Source organism: Neolamprologus brichardi, chromosome 7, assembly GCF_056152115.1.
Source record: "Neolamprologus brichardi isolate AB-2024 chromosome 7, ASM5615211v1, whole genome shotgun sequence".
In the NCBI taxonomy this organism is placed as follows: domain Eukaryota; kingdom Metazoa; phylum Chordata; class Actinopteri; order Cichliformes; family Cichlidae; genus Neolamprologus; species Neolamprologus brichardi.
Genome location: NC_142110.1, coordinates 17,441,851 through 17,464,039, shown reverse-complemented (window position 1 = coordinate 17,464,039; position 22,189 = coordinate 17,441,851). Strand labels below are relative to the sequence as shown.

At 39.2% G+C, this 22,189-nt stretch overlaps 2 protein-coding genes across 2 annotated transcripts; both read right to left on the bottom strand.

Annotated features, from left to right (window-relative positions):
- Positions 1 to 8,591: 8,591 nt before the first annotated feature.
- Positions 8,592 to 10,788, bottom strand: LOC102778842 (galanin receptor 2a). Its single transcript, XM_006782719.3, has 2 exons — positions 10,602 to 10,788; positions 8,592 to 10,169 (listed from the first exon to the last, which is right to left on the bottom strand). The coding sequence occupies exon 2, from the start codon at positions 10,145 to 10,147 to the stop codon at positions 9,224 to 9,226; it is 924 nt and encodes a 307-aa protein (XP_006782782.2). The 5' UTR covers positions 10,148 to 10,169; positions 10,602 to 10,788; the 3' UTR covers positions 8,592 to 9,223.
- A 4,137-nt stretch (positions 10,789 to 14,925) lies between these two features.
- Positions 14,926 to 16,727, bottom strand: LOC102779313 (parathyroid hormone-related protein-like). The gene is made up of 3 exons (XM_006782554.3): positions 16,335 to 16,727; positions 16,065 to 16,170; positions 14,926 to 15,538 (listed from the first exon to the last, which is right to left on the bottom strand). The coding sequence occupies exons 2-3, from the start codon at positions 16,166 to 16,168 to the stop codon at positions 15,142 to 15,144; spliced, it is 501 nt and encodes a 166-aa protein (XP_006782617.3). The 5' UTR covers positions 16,169 to 16,170; positions 16,335 to 16,727; the 3' UTR covers positions 14,926 to 15,141.
- Between the last annotated feature and the right edge of the window lie 5,462 nt (positions 16,728 to 22,189).

The following is a 22,189-nucleotide window of genomic DNA, read 5'->3' as shown; positions in this document are numbered from 1 at the left end:
TGATAGTTCAGCGAGGATGGGCCGCAACGTCCTTCGGGGTATTCATCTGATCCCATTTGATTAGTTGCTAAGAGTATGAAATTGTACTGTGCATGTGAAATTGTACGCACACACACACACACACACACACACACACACACACACACACACACACACACACACACACACAAAGTATCCATTTAAACCTGTGGATGGATATGCATGTGCATGCAATGAGACACATGCCATTCAGCCAGCAGGGTGCATGAACGCTGACAGTAAGGAACCTCCCATCATTATTAATGGCCTGACCTATGACTGTCAGAAAATCCCTTGGCATTCAAGACCAGGTGAGTTCACCGAGCACCTCATACATTAAAAACTTTCTTTTTGGTTTTGTTGAGAGCATTTTTTATCATCATATTTTAATAACTCTGAGAGCAAATATGAATTATATTAATTTTTAAAATAGCACGATGATGTAGAAGCTGAGCGAATAACAGATAGCCACGTCTTAAAATGAACACCATTCTTCTAATAACCATATATTACTATAACATTTCAGCACTGCTCACATATATTACAACTATATACTAACTAATACAACTATATTTCTTGAAAAGGCGTCAATATATATATTAGCCTCGTGATTAATTGCACCTGAGCCGTTGAAGCTTGCCTTTGTCTAAATATACACAGGTTGAGTTTCCCGGCTAACCCATTACAGACGTGAGGTAATCACAGTAGCAACTTGTGTGAGTGACCCCCCTTGGCTTTCAGCTCCCCCCCCCCCCCCCCCCCCCCCCCCCCAAGCCCAGGCCAAGAATTTGCCAAGTGTACGTGTGTATTTCTGTAAGCGTGCATCTGGCGCTGGTGCGGCTGGTGAATGAACGCATGTGTGTATCATGTTTGCGTGTGTGAGGGTGTGTTAATAAATAAGTTGAAAGAGGAGTTTTTCTAAGGTCAGCAATACGAGTCAGCAGGTCCTTTGGATCGGATCGTTGCGGTGCCAGTGACTCTGCTCAAAATGAAATAGGTGACATTTGAGCCAGTCTGACGTATGCCCTTTAACGCTGGTGATGACAGCTTCTCAGGCTGGAATGAGTCTATAGCGGTGGAGTTATATCTGGGAAGCTTTATGGTAACTCTGAAGACTTATACAACAATCCCAAGTACAGATAGAGAATGAGGAGGCTGTCAAGAGAGCCCCTTTAGGTTCAATTTGAGCCAAATTTACCTAAAGTCAATGATTTTTACAGGTCTGATGAACATCAGATGAATTTTTCACAGCATAATCCATCTTTACTCAAACTTCTTTAGTCATCCGTCCTAGGCGTTTGACCTTCACCACATAGACATGTGTGAGTTATTAGTGTGACAGTAGAAGGTGGCTTTCTTTTTCCTCCATGCAAAGTGGAAAGTTTCTGTGAGATGTGCAACTTTAAGGCATGTCAGTGAGAGCTGGATTTATGACATCACATGTACCAGTGACAGTGGGTGACTGGCACAGGCGTGTTGTGGATATATGGGGACATATTCATCTTCAGCGGGGAGGGAGGAGTAGGTGCGATTTTAAGATTACGAAAGTAAGAAAATTACAAAAGTAATATAAATGCACTGTATAACAACTGCTACAGCAGCAGGTCAATGATGTTTGTTAAATAGATAGTAAGGCTCTGGTTCATTGTGAATTACAGTTATTTCTTGTATATAAACAACGGGTACATTCACACAGTGTATGAATGTGTGTGTGAATGTGTGGATGACTGAATGTAGTGTAGAGCGCTTTGGGGTCCACAGGGACTAAGTAAAGCACTTTACAAATACAGGCCATTTACCATTTACCATTTACAAAAACACAAAAAGGTTTATGACTTTGTTGTTGATCAAAATGTTGTTTAAATCAACTAATTTTAGTTCAACTAAACATTTTAAATTATTCAAAATTTTAAAAAGTCTTACACATCCTCCTATATTGCAGTTTTAACTTATAGCAGGGGGGTCAAACATAAGGCTTGGGGCTCAGAATCAGCCCGGCAAAGGCACCAATCTGGCCCACTGAATTAATAAAATGTGAACTATATTCACATTCTATAATAAGTTGTATGGCTTTTCCGAACGATTAAAAACCTCCCACCGTGGTCTTTCATACTACACCAAAGTAATTAACTAAGAGATAAACAGTTAAAGTTTGTGTTTTATACACAACAGTCTTGCCAATGCGCTGCCAGAACTTCCTCTCCAATTTTAGACATTTATTTCTTACAATTTAAGTCTAAAGAGTCATGCTGAACGATTTCTTTCATTTGCAGTGGCAGAGACGTATCATTGAAATTGCACTTCTTTGCCTTATACGAAGTTAAACATCTTTGCACTGAAGACAGGGGATTTTCACTGGACTGGCCCACTTAAAATCAAAGTGACCCACAATGTAAAATGAGTTTGACATCACTAACTTATAGAGTACAACAGCATGTGTGTGTTTTATATATGTGTGGGTTTAATCCTATATAACCATTTTTATTACACATTTTAATAATAGGACTGCCTTCATTTTAATCAAGCATCATTGTGCACTGAAAACATTCTGTTTTAAACAAGTTTAACTCAGTTTTAATTTGCACATATCACAACTTGCATATTAGTATCAGTGCATAGTTGAAAGAACAACTCAGATACAACCACTATTTAGGGTTTATACTACTTTAAATACACAAGAGGCCTTCTCGATGTCGCCTACAAGGCAAAGTCATCTTGAATTTTGCCAAAGACTCCTACTGGAATTCTGATCAAGTGATAATGGCTATTCTTAGTCAAAAACTGATACAGTAGGGTAAACTACGTGCAGCTTACAGCATACATTTTGGTCTTCACTCATCAGCCAGTCTATATGGCAAAGATGTGAGGAGCATGCGCAGCTGCATCTAATTAATAGTGTGAAAGTTTTTGCCTAATAGCACCTAAGCTGTGTTTATACCATTCCCATTACCCACTCTGCAAGTGAGGAAAGTACGTAGTCCCCTCACTCCGAGGTGTCTGTACCCAGGGCTTCCACTTTAGAAAGAGGATACCCCACTCAAGCTGTTTGCCAGTTCCTGCATTTTGATAGCCACTACTTTTAGACTGCAGTCATCTGAAGTTGATGTTCCTGTTTTTGCTGATAGGTAATGAAGCATGCAGCAAGACTTGAAACTGGATGCCTCAAATCCAGAGGGCAGGGTTCCTTGGAATTACCTCTGCATGTCCCATCCCACACCTACCTCGGATTATCATTTCACTTCTTGATCAAGCCTTTCCCTTTTTTAGCAGGCAGTGTCGTCCAAAATCCAGGCTGAGGTGGGGGGGCAACTCCAGGCGGATCAGTTCACAGGAGAACCACACATGGGGTATTAATCAAAGGTGACTTCAAAGGTCTCAAATTACAAATTTCTTTATTGGTAACTTTATGTTTATATCATTATCCCCTCAGACTCCTCTTTCTTGGCACTGGGAGCTCCTGTTAGCTGCTGTTTTTATATGTTTGTGTGCAAGTTCTCATCATGTTGAGCACAGCCAGAGTGTTTCAATGCATCACACAGGACCTGATTTATCTGCAGTATCTGAAGCAAACTGATTTGCATTTGTAAAGATCTGCTGTTTTCCCTGCTTTAAAATCAATTTGGGGGCTAGGCTGGGCAACAGCTTTCATTTTAGAAGAAGCTCGATCAGATTAGGATGTGAACTCTAGCTATTCTTGAGCTGTCTCCTCGATGTGGCTGTTCTGCTGGGTCCTTGTTATCAGGCAGCACCGCAGCCATCAGGAGAAGGGCTTGATTTGCAGAGATGCTTGGATAGATGGTATCTGTCAAATTGAAATATGCATGCCAAGGTCTCTTAACAGAACACCACCTTGCTATGAAAAGATCAATATTATTTGCATCACTTGTCAGTGGTTTAAATGTTTTGGGTGTAACTGAATCAAGAAAATAAGCATCATTTGGTTTTAATACCCCTTTTTGTCATGCTGCTCTGGTCACAAGTTGTTTTGGTGTCCTGTCAAGACCAAAGCAAGACCATGTTCAGAGTTTTGCCAAGGGTTGACCCCAAAATTTTCACATTTTCAATCTTCACATTACCTGCCGTGTCACAGTGTGTGCTGCAGTGTGTGCTGCACTGTCAAAGGGCTGCTGGACTCTGATATTAGGTCAGCCTGGAATCATCCGCATGCAAATTGTTGCCATGTGGCAGATAGTCTCCACCAGCCCACACCATGGAAATCTTGTGTTTTCTCTAAAACAAATGCAGCATTACCTCAATGTGTTCATAAACAGGGTCACCTTAAAGCAGAGGGGCTGATCTCCCTCTCTGCTTTCACTTAGCTTTCTGTTATTTGTTTTAAGATGATGCAGGGTGCTTGATGGTTCTATTGTATTTCTGCAAAGCAGCTTCTGAGCCCAGTGGATCTTTGGGTTACTCACATAACCGATGGATAACTGGTTTTGTGATGACATCACATGCTGAGCTGACCTGGGGTGCTTTGCAGTTTGTTGCACTTTGTATTCCTAAGAGTCAGTCAGCATGCTAAGAAAATAAACGCACAGCATGGTATATTTAACAGCCTCTCTTTTGAAGAGCCACCACTGCATAGTTCGGCTGTTGTAAACACAGCACAATAACCTCTGTAAACCCTGTCATATTAAGAATTTACACTCGTGTTTGTGTCTGTATAGATGCTGTATTTTCATCTTTCAGCAGTGCTGTAATTGAATCCCGCTCACAGAGCAGCCCTCTGCAGTGAACCTTAGAGACTCCTATAAATAAACTGGCAACTCTCCTTCAACACTTGCCTATATGGCATATGGAATGATTAGCTCATGGCTGGAGCCCTCTGATCTTACAGTGTGTAGCCACAACTATTTTCTGTCAGCTATTTGCATTGCTTAACTCGTAGATTGCGTCTCTGAGGAATTCATAAAATGTAGCTGTGTTGCTGTGTGTGTTGGCCAAACATTAACTTATTAATATTGATGTGTAACATGATATTGTATTAAGAGGATAATTTGTTACAAGAAATGTTTGTAAGAGGACTTATTAAGATTGGTCAGTATAACTGTGTGAATTGTTGTTTTGATCATTAAAAAGTGCAGTGAAATCTGCACTGATGGCAGCAATAGATAAAACAGATGTGTTTAATCCCTTTGATTTTTGCGCTGGCCTGTAAAGACTTTGCTATGACATGTTCTTAATACTAATCTTGTAACCTCTACACTGTGGCAGAGGATCTTTTGGCATTTTTCTCCTGTGTTAAGGAAAGTCTTACATGGATCAAGAAAAAGGATGGACCAGCTAAGCTGCCTGCTCTATCCTCTGAACACCTTGCCATCACCGTGACTGAGACAGTGGTCACCTTTAGGTGCCTGTAGTAGAATAGCTCCAGCTCCAGTCCCTGTCTCATGTGCATGAAAACAACATGGAGCTTTCATGTCAGCTGTAATGGGTAAACACTCTTTACCCATTCTGAATGAGGCCATTTGTGTTGGATTTAAGACTTAAATTAGCACATTGTTAGTACTTATTTTAACATCATGTTCAACATTGCTGTTGATTCCTTCATCGACCACAGGTGTTATAGGTCACCAGTTCTAATGTAGGTATGATGCAGCACAAAACACTGGAGTTGGTAACCCAGTGCACCAGCATTTTTATTCAATAGGGGTATTTTTAGTTTCAAGCACACTGTACAAAAAATATGAGACTCACCTCTTGTTATGCATTTTACTTTTCATTTATTCAACATTAAGTGGAGTATTAATTTGAGGTAAGCGTTAAACTAACTGTTGGTTTTGATTCTTCGCTGTTAGATGATTTTATTTTGTTGAGCAGTTAATAAAGCTGCTATTTTGACTTGAGTTCAGTTCATTTGCCCTGTTTTAACTGCTCAGTGTTAGTTCATTTTGTATATTTTTGCATTTTGGGGGTAAATAAAATCCACTTTTTCAAAATACGCACCGTGTCCTCATGTCTAACCACCTCTGTCCCTCACAGTATACATATTATAAGTAAGTATATATATATAAGCTAATAAGCTAATAAGATGCAACGTGTGAGCTTCAACTGAGGCCAAAACTCAGCATGAGTAAAACTGCATTATAAGGGATGAAAGAACGATGAGGAGGAAAGTCATACAACACTTGCTGGAAGCCAACTACACACTACTGGGGCACTTATTCTGTCAGTAAGCAAACTACACTGCTAATACAAAGTAAAACACCACACTAACAAAACATGCAAACAAATGATATCACCAGCACAAGTGAGCAAACTCCCAGGACAACGACCGCTCATGTGACCTGGGTGCAGCCACCTATCAGGGTATGGCACTGACAACCCAAATACAGAGGCAAAATAAGTGAAAGCAAGCTTTAGCTGCTGCTGATAAGTTCAAAGGTAACAAAAAGAGAAGTCTGAAAACACAAGCAGCCAAAGACACACAAAGTACACGCTGAGTAAATCTTACAAGGAAGGGGACACATCCAGGAACATACACAGATCCTCTACCAGAGAGGAGACAGGACTATATTTAAACTGACGACTGTCTGGGGACTGACAAACAGGAGAAGAATGAGATGAAGGTAAAAGTGACACAGAGGTGAGATAATCACAAAACAGGAAGTAAAACAAGACAAGAATGCAAAGAAAGCTTTAAAGAAAAATGGGAAATAAAGAAAAAACATCACTAGATTGATTTCTAACTGATTTCAAAATAAAATAAAACTTCCATACAACAGGACCTCTGCGACTGGAGGAGTCGTCCCCTGCTGGCCATTAGAGAGGAATTTTAAAGTTGCATCGTATTTACTTCGTTTTTCATACCTCTGAGCTACATCCATGTTTTCTTAATAATTTTTGATCTATCCTCATACTTAAAACACACAAATAGCTCTGATCATATTGGCTATTGTTCCACAAAGGACCAACCAATCGGCTACGACTGCACAACTTATAGCCTGGCAAGCTATTTAATAACCAGACATTGTTACCTATAGTTTTTTTTCCTGCTAAATTGTATTAGCATCCTCTAGCTTTGCCACGATAAAGCTATTTTGACAAGTGCATGAGAACAAGTTCTTTATCACTAATCTTCCTCTGAAAACAGTAAATTTGTTTTTGCTACACTGAAACACTCTGCGTGCATTCTTTATTGTCCCACCACATACAGCATAGGGACTGACTACTGGCCTGTCTGGTCAGTACAAGTCAGGCCAGCTGCCCTTGCTGTACGGTAAAGAGAAGGCCAAAAGTCAGGGGGCGAGCTGACAGAGGGAGGGGCTGGTTGTCTCCTATTACTTGCTGCCAGAACTCAGCCAGCCTCATTATAACTTCTCTCACTCTGCTTTCTGTTTAACCACAACACCTGATACACAGCCATCATCTTACACCCTCCACAAACTTTAGGCCTGGCTCATCAAAGAGTGTGAACATAGACGTGGGCTTTTATCTGGGACCTGTGATCTTTTTGTGAAAGAGAAATATCAACCGCTGTTGGTGGTGTTGCCATGTGGTTAATCAGCAGCTCTTGAAGGATTGAGCTCATTTTTAAATGAACATTTATTGGTAAGGTGTGATTGTGCAGTTAGGATGTGGTTAAAACCCCAGTAAACAGCTGATTGCATCACCTTATATCATGCACTCACTGCCCTCAGACAATCACAAAACAGCATTAAGAGAAATATCAAATACAAAATCACGCTTACATGAACTCTCCAGTGTGAGAGTTTGGACCCGAGGCTTTCGAGATGTCACTTTTGATGGCTCAATTGAATTGTGTGAAGGTTCATTCCATGTAATGTAGTGTAATACTGCTGGATCATATAGCCCATATTTAAGAGCCATTAGATGCCAAAGTAGCAAAATTTACTGAATGATTTATGGCTGTTTGGAAGAATAGCTGCTCTGTGAATGGAAACCAAATTTGTGGCAGGGTGGGTGGAGGTATGTGCACACATGTGTAAAGAGTAACAGGAAGCAGACCAGCTTTCTCAAATAAATTATTAAATAATTAAATTTCAAGTTTCTCTCCAAGTAATATTCTACTTTCTGTGTACTTTATGACAAAAAAATGAGTATCAATATCAGATGATTTCTAGTGAGTCTCCCACCCTGTCAATGAACTCAGTGCCCACCATCTTTGACTGCAGCCCCTGGTGGTAACCTTAATCACACACGAGCTAGTTCTACACCTGCTACAGGCTCTGATTAGAGTGGCCCTCCACCTCAAAGCTGGTCATCACAGCTGAACAAGGACTACAAATTTCACTTTTTTCCCAGATGGATGAGACTGGAGTGCTTTGAACCACAGGATGAGATCCTCTCTGAATGATATGGAGTACTGTCACAACAGCAACCTGAACACTGCAGCTTTTGTTTTATGAGGCTTGTTATTATATTCCTAGAAACAGAAGCGAATATTTAAGAGAAACACTGCGGCAAAACAAAAGAAAAAGCAAACTGTGTGCAATCAGTGTCCTGACCTTTTATCCATCCATCCGTTTATTTACTGTTAAAAACATAAAACTACAGAATAATTGAGGTGACCATCATATTAGTTTTATTCTGAAATTTTAGTGTGTAAGTAGTGAAAGTAACAGCAAAAGATTGTGTACAAAGTTTCTCTTAAAAAACGTGAAGGAAAAAATCCAAACAGGGATACAAAAACATTCAAGCTTCATGATGTATTAAGTCTGAAAAACCTCTACATATTTTTACATTTACACCACAAATACAGACGGTTTCTCTAGTGATTGTGATCTCATGATTCTTCTGAATGTGTTTCTGTTAAAACAGATACATTGTAATCAGATCTGTATTAATCCTCAAACACATTTCAACATGATGGGGAAGGAAAATTTCCAAATGTCATAATACATGACATGACCCCCCGATGGTGGTGGGAAATCACAGTCATTTGTAAAAAAAAAAAAAAAAGTAGGATATTGTTTCAAAGACAAATCGTCATTAAGATAGCGATACAGAAACTGATTCCTCCTGCTTTTTAAGGCACATAGCAGATGTGTCACGCCTGAAAATAGACTTTTCATGTCTACTTACTTATTAAAGCGCACACTTGGAATGGGAAACGGAAATAATCACAAATGTCAACAACAGCAACAACTAAAAAAAAGGCAGACACAGCAGAAATTTTGATTTGTACAAACAGTAACTGTACCAAAAAGGTGTCTTCAGCTCACAAACAAATCAGCTGACTCTAAAGGCTGTCCGTGGTAACACTGGTGACCTGCGGCTGCACCCTGTTCCTGTTACAGCTGAAGAGCCAGGCTGCCCTCCTGTGGCGGTAGCGCTTAGACAGCAGCACATAGAGCACCGGGTTGACACAGGGGTGCAGGTATTGGAGCACAGTACAGATAAAGTGGAATATATCCCAAGCCGCTCTGTGGCGATACAGCCCCAGGTACACACACAGCTCCAGCACATAACTAGGCAGCCAGCACACTGAGAAGGTAGCTGCAGCCAAGAAAACCATGACAGAGGCTCTGCGGGTGTTTTTGGCACTGGACACTGACATTACGGGACTCTTGTGGAGAAACAGAGCCAGACGGACATAGTTGAATGCAATGACTAGCATCGGAATAAAGTAGTAAAGTACAAACTGGCTTAGGACCACTTGGTAGTGGTGCTCATGAATGGTTGGAAGGCAGAAGGTGAAGTTTGTCAGGTTTGGGCCCATGCTCTTTTTGGTAGCAAACATTCGCAGAGGCAGGCTAATAAAGAAGCTGAGGGCCCAGACCAAGACAAACATAAGAATGACCAGATCCATGGTGGGAGGCTGGTACGGGTTGGTGATGATCATGGCTCGGGTCATGGACACAGCGCACAGCGAATAAGTGCTAGCTGCCAGACTGAAGGCTAGCAGGAACTGGTAAACCTTGCAGGAGATGTCACCAAGAGGCCAGGAGTGACTTACAGCAGAGTGCAGTGTGAAAGGGATGAGCAGGAGAGTTAGGAAGTCCGCTAGAGTCATGCTGAACAGAAGGATATCGAGCCGGTTCTTACGCAGTGTGTTGTACTTGGCAAACAAAGAGAAGACCAGCAGGTTGGCACACAGCCCAATGCCCAGGATCACACCACAGGTACAGGCAAAGATTAACCCATAGGTGTTGGGAACAGCCATGTTGTCATCGGAGTGACATCATCTGTCAGAAAAGAATGACATTTGGATTTTGAGATTTGGGGTAAAAAAGAACAATAAATTAATTAGGAAAATAAAAGCTGGATTAATGACTAAATAAGCTGAAGTCCTGTTTATGTCACATTTACTCTGCTTAATGTAACACACAAGTGACAGCTTCATCACATGTCACCTGTAAGGCTTGTGTAGACCTATGAGTCACAGTAAATGACACATATATACCAAAACACATATATGATGCAAGGCAGAGTAAATGTACTGATCAACACTTTTGTTTACTGACAAGCCAAATTTATTTCAATATCACTTTAAGACAACGCTGAAAGCTACTAAATATCTACATTTACACTAAATATAGTGTTAAACAAATTAATATGGTTTAACTCAGACATGATAGCACTGGAAAGAGACATCAGGTTAATCACTTTTTACTTACCATTGTTGTACCTCCATTATTAGCTGATGTCCACAAGTAAACTAACCTCATTATGTAAAATGGAAAATTTGCTGGTTTGTATCCCGTTAAAACAAACTGAAGGGAGATGTGAGAGCCTCTCAGGACTCATTACAAAGTGTGATCGCTGAATGTGAAGGCAAGAAAGGCAAACATTACATGGGCCAGATTGATTCTGGTTGACTAGGTTTAAAGAGGAATGGACTCTGGTCACTCTGGGAGAGATCAGTGATATACAGTGCATACGTGTTTTGTTAGCATTCATGTTTCTTAGTTTTGTTATATGATGTTTGAAGCTCTGTAGTCTAGCAGTACATGAATAGACACTGGCCTATTTAGGGACATAAAAGGTGCTTTGTAAAAGGTCTGGTCTGGCAATTAATCATCAAAGCTAACTAGGCACCTATGTAAACCTGAGCAGATGATAAACACACTGATAAATGTGAATGCCCTATAAGATGTGTGGCAACAGCAGCAATGAGCATTGCAAAAGTAAACAGTAGCAGTTTTTCTTTAACCTCTAATCAAACAAAAGTGTTGATCATTTCACTAATGTGCTATTTGCAGTACGATAGTAATAAGCTTTACTCGAGGGAAAGATTTCTTTTGCATTTCAGACATGAAAAAGAAAGAAAATGGGGCTACTGCAGTAGGCCTACCTTCAAGGCTAGGCCTACTGCAGGAGTTCACAAGCAATTCACTGTATTTATATGAAATGTTTAATGTCTGAGTGCGTATGCCCTATGAGCACTTCCTGTCAGAAGTCTATTTATAACTAGAAACGTCTGTTCTTGAACACAAGCAACAGAATGAAAACTTTTCCAAGATTTGGCAGTTCAAGCTGACACTGTGCCAATTTCACTGTTTTATGTTTGAATGTGATATCTTAGCCCTGAGATGTTTTTCTTGAGATTTTCTTATTATTCATCACAAATGTTCACTTGGACTCAAGGATGAACTGATTAGATTTTACTTTTACTTCATAAAACAAGTTCTTATTCTAATTCTTACAAAAAAATTACACAAATTTCTAATAGGATAAAATGATAAAATAATAATGTTTAAAAACCAAAAGGTCAAAGTTCACCTTCACTACCCCATAAAACACTCCACCACAACTAAGGAACAGAAGGAAAGATAGATTTATGTTATCTATGTTTCGTAAGTAGCCGCAGCCGCGACCTGTCTTTGATAGCAACAAACTAGCATTAGTATTAGCTTCACAAGCTTTTCACCAGTACTTACCTGCAGTGTGCATTTATGGATATGCGTGGACCAAAGAGAGGGAGCAAAATACTCAAAACTCTAGTAGTTTAAAATGCTAACTAGGAAAGTAAAGTTCATTCATACTGCACAAATAACATTTTCAAATCAACACCCCTAATCCCATAATATGGCCAGTGAGCGATGTCAAAAAAAAAACCCACCTAGCTCATTGATTATATTCTCTGTTCTTTCACGTCTCTAGATATTAATTTTTCTCTGCACTGTTTGATTTCTTCAGTGTGAGCTGCAGGCTCCTAACGGTGGCTTTATCAGGCTTTCCACAGCTTTTATGACTCATTTTCGCTAATGGTGTACACTGCTGCTCTTAGTTCAGGATAGCTGACGTCGATGCATCTGCTAACCCCTCCATTATCAGTGGCTGTTAAAGTGTTCTCAAGTGGAACATTAACAGCTTCATTGTGTTCTGTTCATGCCGAAAGTCAGCAACACTTTTTTTTTTCACGCTGCTACCTTCAGCAAACATTTTAAACGTCTGTTTTGACCCAAATGTTACACTTACTATTATTCGTACTATTTTATCTTGATAATAATACAGCATTTGTAACTATTTTTCAAAGACTTTGAGGGAAAACTTACTATGAGCACTATAATAACAATATAATATAATAATTAATCAGTTATTGGATAAATAAAACGTTTTTTCGGAAAATGTTGTAATCTTATATGATTCACAGTGTTCATGGAATATGTTTCTATTCTGAAGTGCTGGTTAAAATAAAAAAAGCAACTTGGTAGTGATCTCAAAGGCAACACACGGTCACAATAGGCTCTTAAAAATTGCATTTTCTAGCTCAGATTAGTTATTGATGATGCAAATAATCCCTTGTGTTGTCAGAAAATGTATATATTGCATACATACATCTATAGGATATAAAAGAGTACTGTACGCCAAGTTTACTTATAATGGGTTGGATCCCCTTTTGCTCTCAGAACTGCCTTAACTTTTTATGTTAAAGATGCTCCTCAGGAATTTTGGTCCACGTTGACATGACAACATCACACAATTGCTGCAGATTGGTGATGTGAATCTCCTGTTTCATCACATGCCAAAGGTGGTCCAGTAGGTAGAGATCTGGTAACTGTGGAGGCTGGTGAGTGCAGTGAACTAATGATCACGTTCAAGAAACCAGTTTAAGATGATCTGAGCACGTTATCCTGCTGGAAACAGCCATTAGAAGACGAGTACACTGTGAAAAAGCGATTACTGGGTAACATTACTCAGGCTGAGGGATACAAGTGATGCTCAACAAGTGATGCTCACTTCATTTCTAAGGGGTTCAAGTTCAAGACGATATCCCTAACACCATTAAACCACCAGCAGCTGGAACCATTGATACCACTGATGGATCGATGCTCTCATGTTGTTAATGCCAGATTCTAGCCCTACCATCCAAATGCTGCAGCAGAAACCTAGACTCATCAGACCAGGCAACATTTTTCAACTATTCTATTGTCTAGTTTTTGTGAAGTTGTGTAATTTCTATCCTTGGGTTTTTGCTCTTAGCACGGCACTCGTGTGGGCTTCATCAAGGGTTGATTTGTCGTGTTGTGTGAGTTATTTCCAATCTAACCATTCTCTGATCTCTGGCATCAAAAAGGCTTTTTTTACCCAGAGAACTGCCACTCAGTGAGTATTTTCTCTTTTTTAGACTATTCTTTGTAAACCCAGGAGAAGTTTGTGTTGGAAAATCCCAGTAGACCATCAGTTTTCGAAATATTCAGACCTGGCTATTTGGCACCAACAACCATGCCACGTTCGGAGTCACTTAAATCACCTTGCTTCCCCATTCTTAAACTTGAACTTTAGCAGGTCATTCAGGTCATCGTGCCCATGGCTAAATACACAAGGTGTGACTGGTTTATTAGATAGTTGCATTTGTGAGTAGCTCAACATATCTACCTAACAAGTTGGCCATTGAGTTTAGGATTTCTAGGTGATACAGACCGACACAGTTCACTGCATCATAATGTTGTAGTGTGACACCCACGAGGAGCTGGCAATGCCTGGTTAAAGGGGGATATAATCATATGATCAGATCTGTGGTAAAAAACTAAAAAAAAAATGTTTTTTTCATGTTTTTTCTAAATTCATCCTCTCTAAAGACTTGAGCTGTGACTTGAACCATGGTTTTAGAGGATTATTAGTCTCTTAGTAATTTGCCATTTCTAAAATTTCTCCTATTTTCTACATTTGTATAACTTGAATAACAAATTCACAATTATCAGTGCCTTTATAAGCTTCGTTTTCTTTTTTTTCTTTTTGCTTTTTTTTGGTCTCACAGCCAAAAATTAAATATTCAAAACATTAAATGCTTTATTTTTAGAAGGAGTCCCAATTAATCAAATTGTTTGAATAATTTTTCTCAGCAAATCATTTTGGCTCTTTCTTAATGCCAGATTTTCCATTTGAGCTGCATATATCCTGGTAATAAAGACACAGAGAATAAAAAATAGCTCTAAGGACTACATATTTAATGTTTGAATAACTGGAAAATTATACAGTATGCCCTCAGTGCACGTGCAGAACATTGTCCAGTAGATGATTCTGGCTTAATGTAAAAGAAAAATCCAATGTTAAGTGATTGAAGTGGGTTTAATGAAGCGTACGCTGAGTTATCTAAGGTGTGAAAGAAAAGCAGGACCATCATAGAAAAAAAAATTACTAAACCATAATCTCAACCACAAAAGAACATATACAGGATACAGCTAAAGTGCATTATGGAATTTAGTCAGCAGCACTGAAATACATTCACAAAATAAATATACATTTTAAAGTACAATAAATTATGAACTGATGTATTCATTGACCAGTTTGTTGTGTGTAAGTCCATAACGGTCAGCACTCAGAGCCAAACAAAAAGCAGGTTGCCCAGCATCGCATTATTTGTTATCATGTATAGGAAATAAATACTTCCTCCCGTGCTCTACTTGCATACATCTGAAACTACAAAACATATCACTGCTTGGAAGTAAATCAGGGCTGCAGAGTTGTAAAGATTTTCCAAATAAATATGGACCTAAGCAGGTGTTATCATGAAACTAAAATGAAGTGTGAGATTGTTTTACAGCAAAAATACAAACAACAAAGCCAAATATTAATATACAAGCACAAACTCAGGGTTAAGATATAAAGTGACTGAGTCTGGCATCGTTAGTCTGTCAGGCATCAGTCAGCCTGCGTCAGTGTCTTAGTGCAGTACCACATAAAGGGTACTGTTTTTTTAATTTTTTGCTTTTAGATAGCCATCCGTGGTGGCCCCTTTGTTAGAACAGACCGTGCTCGCCTCCTCTTCTTATCGTTTTCTCTACGCCGGCCCAGCCTCACCTTTTTTTTCCTCTTGGTGGCAACTTTAAGTGACTCCTTATAAGCCTGAGCTTTGTTGGTCTCCTGAGGGAGGTTAGGGCCCACTCTGTCCTGCCTGAACCTGTCAGAGAGATCTTTGGTGGCCCCCGAGGGCTTCTGGTGGTTTCCACTGAAGCTTTGGCTCGAGGTTCTGCTTTGCGCAGGTGGAGCACGATCGTCAGCCGTGTGCACCTCCTCCAGCAGCTCGTGTAGCCACATGCGGCGCGTGTACTCATGTATGGTGCGGCCCTTATCATGCATCAGCTGGGCGTGGCCTACTGACCTCTTCCTTACAGCAAAAAAAAAAAGTGCCAAAGTTAGATTAAATTGTATCAAAAACAAAGGTGGTAAAAAAGCCACATGGTGGACAGTAGAAATCCGTTTCAGTCTCTGATATCTCTTAGATTACTGCTGAACATTAATCCCAGAGGAATATATCATTTCCTCTGGGATTAATAAAGTGTCTGATTCTCAGTCAGTCCCTGAACTTTTTTTGTTCCAACTTTGAATTTTATTTGACATCTCAGTGTTAAGTTAATGTACTTTTATAGTTTTAGAAGTGGTTGGCTATTATAAATTTTAAGTCAGGCTTTATGAAACCTCAATACAGTAGGTGGCAGCATAAACAAGTGTGAGAGCTGTCACTAATCTGAGTTTGATATGGACCTAAAACAGAGAAAACATCCCATGCCTTACTTTAAAATATTCAAACTGTAGAAAATCTCGAATATTTTTTTCTTAAATTGCCAGCTTTTCGAGATCTTGCATAGAATTTGTTTATTCGTTTTTTTAAAGGTATCACAAAGGTAACTCACATTCTGCTACTAAGTGCATCAACTGGTCTCCCATCGAGAGTCACCGGAGAGCACAGCAAGAACACAGCCAGACTCCACTGATGAAGCACGACTATAGAGCACATCCCTGAGGCAAACACGTAAGCAACACAATAAATATCATCAGTCTCTCTAATGAGTAATGAATTAATCCTAAACTGTGTCTGTTTTTTCAGTAGAGTTCGTTTCATCTGAAAAATGACACACACAGCCTTTAAACAGTCCTCTAAAAATATAAACATTTAAACTTACTTTGTTTCCAGTGAAAATCCCCCCCAAAAACCGTAAACTCTTAAGTGTTGATGTTCTTGCAAAAATGATTTCACAAAAAAGATGTGTGAAAATTAATGTGCCAAACACAATTTGGCCCATTCAGAACTTGTGAGCAGATCCATTGGTGTAAATGTAGCCTAGGGAAATCCCCTCCGAGTCGGCTCCATTAATTTGCCTCCCAACAGTGTGTGTTAAGCTATTTATAACTTCCCAGTGTCCGAATAAAAGTGGGATAAAGATAGAAAGAAGAGAAGCCCATCAGCTGCAGAGCCACAACTCTGCTCAGTCCTGCAGTAATCTCATGTGAAGTCGCACTGAAGCATCATCTGCGGTAGTCAGAGCTGCTGAGCCGAGCTGAGAGCTCTGTGTGTGAGCCTGTGTGAGTCCGTGTGAGAACAGGCACTGAGAGAAAGTCAAACTCCTCTTTGGGTGAAGATGCATGCGCTACCTCAGCCCCTACCCATTAAGTCCAGTGCTAACACCCTGCCCAACCTCCCAACCCTCACCTCACTCTCACTCCCCACCAACCCTTCACTCACACCTGCTGTGACATGAACGTGGCACTGATGCAAAGTCCAGTCACGCAACAAACAGCGTACTGAAAAAAACCCCTAATGAATAAACATATATTTAGAGGAATTTCTATGGAATTTCGCCATACTTTCAAAATGCAGTCTACTAGTATTTTTTCATTGGGTGCTCAGAAATGACAGGTGTGCACCAGTGTAGGTAATCACGAGTTACCAAGCAGAGAGTGAATGGTATAAGGGGAGGGGCAGGGTTACTCCAAAGTAAACAGCCAGGCCTAACCACTTTCCCAGGGGAGAATGACCATAACCTCAGAGAAACCCAACCCACAGCCTCTCACTGCAGACCATTCAGTTCACCTCCACTCTGCTTCTGCAAACCAGCTCACCACCGAATGGTTACAGTGGGTTCTGAGGTATCTTTCATATTCAGCTCATAATGAGACTACTGAGGTTTGCATTAAGGCAGCTGTATACAACCTGAGGTTCACTATGCATATTCAGGTGCTGAACCGAGTCTCGAGTGCCTAGTGATTTAATAAATGCACTTGTTAAAGCTTGGCACTCTCACGTAAGAGGTGCCTCTGTGACTAAAAGTGCATGTATTTTTAGTCTCACATTGACAGACAGTGCATCATGTCCCAAGTGTGGAAGTGCATGCAGCAAGAAGGAGTGTCTTTTTTAAATATAATGTATTGCTTATATTTTAACCTTTGGTTTTTTTTCCCTGAAAAGCCTGATGTACACAATCAGACACTTGCAGTGCTACTGTGAGCAATAAATTGTGCAGAAATGCCAGATGTAGCAAAAATAATAAAAAATTAAAACTCAAATATACAAATTGAGATTCAATCTTCAAGTGCCCCAAGTTTCAGTAACATTAGAGTTTCAAAATAATATGAATTTTCTAGCAATTATTTCATGGGTCAGGTTTTACAGTGTTAATTTGAACTACAACTCCTGTCACCATTTGAAAAGCTGGGCTAAAAAATAAGTGAAAATTACATTCATTCATAATTTACTAGACCAGTATGCAAACAAATAAGTTTTTAGAATAGTTTCTTAATTTGATGATTTCTATATAATTGCATATCTCACAAAACATATATTTATGTTTTATCAAACATGCTACCAGTGCCATGCTAAAGTCCTAAATGCGGCACAGCTATTTGTATTGAGCTAAATAGAACTCTACTGTTTGCATACAGACAAGCTTTGTCACTTGTTTTTTATCTTTAATCATGCATGCTTTGTCTGGTATCTGTGACAGCAGGCTAATGTTTCTGTTTCATATTGGATGCTAGCAATAGAGTTAACATAGCATGGATGAAGCTAAAAGCCAAGGGTCCTCTAGTTTAAAGTTCGCACTGCTATGCCAACAACTTTTGTTTGATTGCAAATTTTTGACTTACCTGGAGTTTGCGTGGCTTACTAGTTCAGATGGTGCTTTCCCTGTTGGCTTCTTTCATCCGTGCTTACGTTTGTCGGGAAGATTTTATTACACATGTGACCATGTTTTGTTGTCACCTCAGTTAATATCATATTGCCTGTTCCTTATGAGCTCAACTCCACAAGATGAGGTGACCTCACAGTAAAAGCATGTAAGTGAGAAACTACCATGACCATAAATGACTGCTGTATGCAGTAAAGACTCTCACACTAAGCTGAAATCAGACTAATGAAAAATAAATATTAATAAAAGTAGTTAAATAGGAAATACATATTTAAATTTTTTATTAGACCCCTTGTCATGATGTAATTTTTGTCGTCTGCTTGCAGAGTGAAATAAAGCCTCTTGATTTATTAATGAAATCTGGAATCGGCATATTTTAGAAATCTATATACTGTTATCATTTATCTAGTTTACTATTCATATTTTGTTCCTTCCTCCATGTTTTTGTTTAATATTTTAAACTCCCCTGTGTCCTTTTCTGTGTGTGTGGTCTGTGAGATCTAGTTGCCCGTTGACATTTTGGTTTAATTGTGGGGGTTGTTTTGTTAACAATTATTGCTGTTTATATTATGCACACCTGTATTTTAAGCCTTTTAGTTTGTGTTCTCCTTACTGTTTTATGAAGTCTATTATTTGTACTTTGTTTCCTCAGTTTTCTTTTTGTTCAGCGAGTCTGTGTCTGTGTATAAAAGTTGTTCTTTGAGTTAGATTCAAGTTTACTTTGGTAGTTAGTTGTTTCCTGTGTTGAGTTTACTTCCTCCCCTCCCTCACTGTCTTGATTGTCTACAGCTATGTCTAGTTTGGTCCCCTCTATATTCTTGCTTTTTGGACTTTGTGTCAGATTTAGTCTTGTCTTTCTTAAATATTGTTTAGGTTGCTGGGATATTTGAATTGCTTTGCTAATGAATTTTGTCACCCACTATTTGGTTTTCTTTCTTTTCATTTGGATTTTCTGAAACCCAGCGTTGTGCCTGCAGTTTATTACAATAATAACCAGCACTTATTCAAATGCTGGTTATGTAAGTCTAAATGTAAGTCTTTTTTTTATTATGTAAAAAAATGCAATGTAATGTACACGATGAACAGACTCCGCAATTGTTCATCTATTAATACTTATATGTTATTTCTAAGGCAGTAAATACAGTTTATTCAAAATCCTGAGTCATTTATGTAGTTGCTGTAGCTTGCTGTTTTACTGGATGGAATAACTGGCATTTGTCCTCATGAAAAGGAACCATAAATAATTTCTGCGTGCAGTGTTGATTAGTAGAATCACTTCAGGGCAGTCTGGAGACCAGTTGGTGGTAAATTATTTAATAGAGGGCTCTGTATTTTACAAGCAGTCATGATTCAGTTCAGCAAGGTGTCCAGAAAGGGTTTGGGGCTAGGACAAATATATGGCGGACCCCCCTGCTGTCTCCCAAATTTTAGCTTTCTTCTCCTGCCAGTGAGTCTGCCCCAAACTTCCAACACTTAAACATTTGGTAGGGAAAAAATACCTCATCTGATTCCGTTCTGCAAAGACTTTACCTACAAGAAATATGAAAAAAATCCCATTTCCTGGCAGACTGCAGCATATGGAATAGGAGCCAGGAAAGCTGCTTTTGATTCATGCTAAATTGCACTCTCAACACAGAACAGTATTCCTGTCAGTTTTTCATCCTTTTCACTTTGCCCCTACTTTACATTCGCACATACAGAACATATACACACCCGCCCACTCTACTTTCAAAAAATGTGGAACCAACCGGCATTGATACACATTGCATTTACAGAAACACCTTCATTTCATCTTTAAATTCAGAGTTCATCATCTATTTTTAGATGCTTTTTACCCATTGCCTGCACTGGCCCACCCTATTAGGTCATAAATCCTGTCTCAAGATGCAGTCACAGTTCCTGCTTTTGTTGTGGAATTGCATTCAGAGTCACCGTGTGGATGTATAATTTTGATGTTAGCAGTTCCCTATGATCGCAGTCAACATCCTTTATTATATTATAACTATCTCAAAGTTCGTCTTTAACTCTGAATGTTGTTTGTTCTTTAAGAGGGATTAAAACATTTTAGTAAAAATAAAAGCAGTAGAATTTCTTTTTAACATCTGTAGTTTATAAGCTTGTTTGAGATAAATATGTGACAATAATCAGCTGCAAGGAATAACGTTTTAAGTTTTAATGTGTGTTTGATAATAGTTCCTTTATTACGCAGTTAGGACTTTGATCGTTTGACCATTTGTTCACATGAGAACTTCAGGTTTGTTATCCTGGAAAACCTCACTTGAAGAATGACTTTTGCAGAGTTACTTTCCCCTCTTAATGGTTTTTTAACGGCAAATTTCTGTATGGACCATTTCAGGTAGTTCATCTGACGCATGCTTCATAATGTTGAATTGTGGGAAGTTGGAGGAGTTTTCTGCAGATCATTCACACCTACCAATCATAACTGTCATCCAAGGAATGCTCTTTATTCCTTTTTACCTTCAGCTATTTTCATCAGCTCGGCTACAGGGGCCCATTTTTATTCACAAGTACTCCTGAGACAAAATGTTAAATTGATCCACTCTGTTTTCTTTGCGTTTGGTGGTTTATTGATGCTTAAATCGTCACTTATTTAAGAGCAGGTTTTTAATATCAAGCACGTACTTTAGTTTTTTTTAACAAACTCACTTAAAATGGAGGAACTTTTAAAAGTGCATATCCTTCTATGAAGTGTAACTATCATGTTTATAAGTCCCAGGGATGTGGCACATTTAATGCATTGTTTTTGTACTGTATGATCATGAGATTTTAATAATATAAGCATCAAATTGACCAAATACTCAGCTACAATATAATTAACAGTTTTTGCCTAAAGTATCATTTTAATTTACTTTCTTTTTGGTGTTTTGTTTTTTGTTTTTGTTTGGGGGGGGGGGGGGGGGGGGTATACTTTATACTTTATTAATCCCCTGTAGGAAAATTACTCTCTGCGTTTAACCCATTCATTCAGCGAAGCAGTGGGCAGCCAATCCAGTGCCCGGGGAGCAGTGTGTAGGGATGGTACCACAGGGTAGTTGTTTGGTGAATTTGGAAACCCTGACCGTCTGATCATGGGGCGAACACTCTGCCTACTGAGTTATCCCTCACCATGCCCTGACCTGTATTATTTGAGCTTCTAGAATGTCAGAAAAAAATTGGCACACTGTGTTAAATGTAAATAAAAATGGAACCCAATGACTTTCTAATCTCAAAACCCACATTTGGTCAAAGGTTTAAATTGAGAGGAAAAAAATGTAGAAAAATAAGGTCATTTTGGATTTGATGGCAGCACCATGTCTCAGAAAGTTGGGTTAGGATCAACAAAAGTCTTGAAAATAAGTTGTACTACAAAAAAGTAAAACAGCTGGGGGAACATTTTTGCAGCTAATTAGAGTAACTGAGAACAGGTCAGTAACATGAGTATGAAAAGTATTACGAGTGCGCATTAGGCAGTGGTTCACCAGTCTACAAAAACTGCATCTACAAATAATGTTCCTCAACATTCAACTGTAAAGACTTTGAAAACCTAATTAGTTACAGCACATAATGTCATCAAATGATACTGAGAATCTGGAAAAATCTCTGTGTGGAAGGGACAAGGTGGAAAATCAGGCATGGAAATCACTGCATGGGCTCAGGAACACTTTCAGTTCACCGTGACAATGTTCACAAAAAGGCAAAGAAGAAGCACGTGTGGACAAGATCCAAGTTTTAGAATATGAGAGGTGAAAACTGAAGTCTGGGAGTGCCAACTACATGACATCTTTTCCGGCAAAGTCATTTTTCAGTCTCTCACTTTGCAGATGGTCCCTTTACACTCATTTCGCAGACAGCTC